The sequence below is a fragment of the Echinops telfairi genome, unplaced genomic scaffold, assembly GCF_000313985.2.
Source record: "Echinops telfairi isolate 266 unplaced genomic scaffold, ASM31398v2 ScPeMD7_7457;HRSCAF=8495, whole genome shotgun sequence".
NCBI classification, from domain to species: Eukaryota; Metazoa; Chordata; class Mammalia; order Afrosoricida; family Tenrecidae; genus Echinops; species Echinops telfairi.
In genome coordinates this window covers 12,035,653-12,040,405 of record NW_022111357.1, presented here as the reverse complement: position 1 = coordinate 12,040,405, position 4,753 = coordinate 12,035,653, and the positions used below count along the sequence as shown (strand labels likewise).

The window sequence follows — 4,753 nt, the reverse complement described above, 5'->3', positions numbered from 1 at the left end:
AGGAAGTGTGGATCCAGAAGGACAGGGGTCCTAAATATTCTGTACTTGTGATTTTAGGTTCCCCTTTTTTTCTCTCAACCAAGAGATTGATTTTTAACACTGATTTTGAGATATAAGACTATGTTTGGCTACCCCTCTTTAGGTACCATCAACAATGCTCTTAGCCCAAACTGGGTGTTTTCTAAATGTTAACTGGGAGACTTGATTTAGCAAAACTACAGGCTTATAATAAATTTTCTTCAGGAATTTTCTAGAAACAAACCTAGGTCTGAGGTAGCCACCGAAAGGGGGACTATATATGTGGTTATTTTCCTTTTTGTGCTATGATCCCAAGTTTTTCTGACTCATTAAAGTGAAGGCTAGAGTGGGTAAGGAATAGAGCCAAGTGAGGAGGTAGGTGTCTGAGCCATGAACTATAATACTGCAAGGGGTTGTTTTTATTCAGGAAGCAGGGGAGGTTCCCGTCCTAGAGAGTCCTGCTCCAGAATCTTCACACCTGACTTGCGTGATGCACCCCTTCCCAGTAGCCCAGTCTCCTTCCTTCAGTCAAGTCAAAACGACTCATGTTCCTCTTTTCCCATGTATTTTTGCTTGTTAGCGTATTTCTTAAACGGATTGCATATTCTTTCTTTCCTTTCTGTGAAATGGTTGTTTTCATTTTGTTGTTGGATTTTTTTTTTTGTAACTTGGGACCACCAAGTTGTAAGGAGATGTTTTTACCTGCCAGTTATACCACAGGTAGACTGTCCAATTGAGAAGAGTGCATTGATAGCTGATACTTGTTTTTAAAAATAAATTAATCTTGGATGAGTTGTTTTTTTTTAATAGAACGTTAGTCTGTGACCACTAGTTGGACACCATCTCCCTTTTGAGTGACCTGTTTCACCAGCAGGCCTGTTGCTCCCCGTGACTAACTGTAAGTGCTTCTAATGGAATAAATGCTTTTTTACAGAACCCCATGCTGATGGGTTTTATTTAGTGTATATATAACATTCATCAAACCACCAGTCTCTGGCTTCTAGGATGTTCAGGTGACAGTTATTTTCCATGATTCTTTGACTATCAAGAGCAGAGTTAAACAGAATGGACCCAAAGCAAAAATTTTTTTAAGCGTTTACTCCTTCCCCCAGGAAAGTGCAAGACATAAAACACCAAATCAGAGGTGCCTGGATTTTTTTTTTTTTTTAATCTTTTGAAGGCTGTTGCCCAGTCCTTCCCTAAAAGAACTAACAGGACTTTTAAAAATGTCAAAGGCAGTGTGGCAGAGAGACTGTAAGGCAAAATTTAATTTTAGAAAAGATCCTTGGACCTTTTCCCAAAGAGGTTGAAGCACCCCAGTATGTCTCCTTCCGCTGGGGTCTGTACTTAGAGGGTAGAATTAGTAGGCTCGGTCTGAAGCCTTCACACAAAGCACCTGGGGCTTTTGTTTCACAGTGACTGAGTCTACCACTCTAATCCTTTAATAAAGGTAAGACTGGTAGGAAAATCTGAACAGCCTTAGCCTGTAGGTTAGAAGCTGAATTACTTCTAAGTCAGTAGTAAAAATTAACTTTGACACAAGGTAAATCATGAGAGTCAGTTTAGCCTTTTAGGAAAAGTATTTTGTCCCAGGATTCATTTTGAAGTCTTAATCTTGGCACAAAAGAATTTTCAATTTGAAATCCGTGTAATGAAAACCAGCTGCCCTTCAGACCCCATATATTCCATCCTTTACCTCCCTGCTTGCCCCCATCCCATCCCCCCCAAAAAAGTTTTAATTTGGGTCAACCTAAGGCAAGTTACATTCCTCACAACACTGCAAGATGTGTCCGTATATTCATCCTTTACTCAATGTGCAGGTGAGGGCTGCTACTGGAGAGCAGGTGACTCAGTCAGTGTTCCATTCCTCGGTGCATGGAGATCAGCACAGCCTGTGAAAGAGAATCCCACCTCGGTCTGATGGGTATTCTGCCTCCAGCCAACTCACATCAGCCAGTGTTTGTCGTTTTCACAGGGTGGGCTGCTTGCCAGGTCCATGGCGCACTCTTGTTGGGGTGGGGGGTGGGGGGAAATATGTCCAAAGGGTATGAGTGACCCTTTGCTAGGAAGTTTTTTTGTTTCTGGATTACAGATTCTGCCATAGATTTCTAAACAGCTCCTGCAAATTGAGAGAAAGAAAGATTACATTTCTACTTTCTGCAACTTGAAATTCTGTTGAAAGTTTATAATGAACTTCTGATGTAGTGTAAGCTGGCTTGGGGAGAGATTGCTAGTACCGTGTACATAAGGTCAAGGGTGGCTTTCCCCAGCAAATATTTGAGTGCCTCTTATTTATGGAACAGTGAATGGAAATCTATGTATTTAATGGGAGAGGGCTAGCTAACAATTTTGTCTGTCCAGGTAATTAACTTCACAGAAATAGCGCAATGCTCTATAGCTTCCATTTCTTTGAATTAATCATTGCCTTTTCCCTGTTGTATTTTTATAATCTTACCCACGTTGACAGATTATTTTTAATTATAAGATTGTCATTTCCGAAATATGTAAATCAGTATGTCTGGATAACACACAATAAAAGAAAATCTAAGTAAGTTAGGAAAAGCATCAGTTAATGACAGTTACTTGTGAGTTTGTATTGGAGATGTAAGTTTAACTGGGAGATTAAAAATAAAGTTGATGGGTATCTGTCTAGTAATGACAACTCAACACAGACTTTTGTTCTTGTGTTTAAAGTGGACTCTAAAACTACCAAGGACATGAGAGGATATTTATTGGGGGAGGGATCAACTGGATGATGGAGACAGTGTTTTGACACTTTGTTAAAGGTACAGTGAACATGGCATCAAAGGGATGGTATCTAGTGCTTCTCTGGATGAAAACAGCCTTCAGGTTTGCCAGCCACTCCTGCCTCAGATGACAGCCATTACATACTTCATATTCGGTGTGTTGTTGGCTTCACATGAATCAGTTGACTCCCCCTGCCCATAAACATCCTCCCTCGTCATTTTATGACTCAGATTCATTTGCCCTTCTTGATATCCTTTGTCATAATCTGAACTCTGATAACAAAACTGCCATTTTAGGAAAACCATCTGAGCAGCAATTGGGGTGGAAAGGCACAGCAGCAGAGTTCCAGTGGTAATTAAAAACACGTGTTGAGTCTTACTTGAAATCAAAGCACTTCAAGTGACCCCTAAATCGTCTGACATTTTGATGATGTGTCATTAGATAGCACGTGCTCCAAAAGACATTAGTGTGAGTTAGGAAAGCAGGATACTAGGGCCACTCCTACCTCAGGGGTCACCTTGAGACTGTGCCTCTAGTCCACCTGTCTGAGAAGTAGGAGCCTCAGCTTGTTCCAGGCTCTTGAGAAGCATAGCCCTTTCAACAAAAAAAAAAGAGAGAGCCATTTTCCATTTGTGTGTGGAAGAGTACAATTTGATAATCATTTCCTCCCTACCATCTCCCCCTCCACCAGAGTGAGATATGAGACGGGTGGCAGCCAAGACTGACTTGTAGGTTGACAACTCCTTGGCGAGGCTGCTCCTTAGCCGTTCTATCTCCTTGTTCTTCTGCTCCTGGAGCTGCACCCCACTCCGTAACTGCCTCTGCCGTTCCTCCATTTCCTCCAGCTGCTCCTGAAGGAGAGGACGAGGACATTTCTGAGGAGCCAGACCATCCAAGTGTGACATTTGATCAGTATCTTTGGTGAAGTGCTGCATTTGAGGGGAGGAGGATTGCCCGCTTCTAAAAGTTTCCTTTTAAATCTTATTAACCTGGTGAAGAGCTAGAGACGTTTCACATTCAACATTTCATACACATTTTGTTTCCTTCTGTTGCAAGCCCCTCGGTGCTCCATCACTTGTCCCCCTTCCCTCTGTCACCTTTCCAGCCATCTTTCTGTCCAGGCAGATGCCTCCCTTTGATCTTAAATGGTTGATGATTCTAACACAGATGACATAGTTCCAGGCTTGAAGGGTTACTAAGGACCCTGGAGGTGGGGGCACAGGTAGGGGGGGTTCCACAACTGACCAGTAAGCATGGTCATAAGGCACTTTCTTGCACGTTGAATTTTTAACATTCACAGCAGTATTGAAGCTACTGTTTGACCGGTTGGGAAACCAGTTCTAAAGAGGTTAAGTGTGCAAGGTGGTACTGCTTTGGGAACTGGCCTGAAAGGACTCTTACCTGTTAGACACAGCTTTTCAATAGAATTTTGGAAACGATGGATATGCACTCACAATCAGAACAAGAAATGCTATTGGGAAGATTTTTATCTCAGTGAGACACGGGTTCAGAACATGAGTGGGAGGTTCCTTGATGTCTCAAGCTCCTCTGTGTGTGCCAGTTGGTCTTAGATAAATGCATTGCTTGGTGTCGGGGGTCCTAACACTGGCTTATGTTTACGGGAGAGACACCAAGTGTGGAAGCTAATTTTTTTTTAACAGGCACATACAGGCTTTATTAGGAAGGTTGATGACTGTCATATGTAGTCATTTCCTGCATCCTAAGTACACAAAGACTGGGAACCTGTTCAAAAGACAGAACACTCTGCTCAGAAGCCTTCCAATTAACTCGTTCTGCCAAGACCAGGCTGTGATGCCCATTATCAGTGCGTGAGGGATGAACTTAGGAGGATGTCAGCAAGTCCGTCTCTGCTTTAGCTGCTAGCTGACATGAATCTTTCAGGGAGCTACAGGCTGGTGCTCAGAAAGCATAAGGGGCTTGTAAAAGTTCATGGGATGTCATTCCATTTTTCCATGGCCTTTTTATA

General features: G+C 42.4%; 2 protein-coding genes across 2 annotated transcripts in view; one reads left to right on the top strand and one right to left on the bottom strand.

Annotated features, from left to right (window-relative positions):
* Positions 1 to 910, top strand: part of RBBP4 (RB binding protein 4, chromatin remodeling factor) — a 12,330-nt gene extending 11,420 nt beyond the window's left edge. The window contains exon 12 of the mRNA XM_013005261.2: positions 893 to 910. Within this exon, the coding sequence (XP_012860715.1) occupies positions 893 to 910 (18 nt within the window). The remainder of the gene's footprint in view (positions 1 to 892) is intronic.
* A 2,359-nt stretch (positions 911 to 3,269) lies between these two features.
* SYNC (syncoilin, intermediate filament protein) overlaps positions 3,270 to 4,753 on the bottom strand; it is an 8,243-nt gene continuing 6,759 nt past the window's right edge. The window contains exons 2-3 of the mRNA XM_045298895.1: positions 3,493 to 3,617; positions 3,270 to 3,360 (exon numbers count right to left, since the gene is read on the bottom strand). Of these exons, the coding sequence (XP_045154830.1) occupies positions 3,273 to 3,360; positions 3,493 to 3,617 (213 nt within the window). The 3' untranslated portion in view covers positions 3,270 to 3,272. The remainder of the gene's footprint in view (positions 3,361 to 3,492; positions 3,618 to 4,753) is intronic.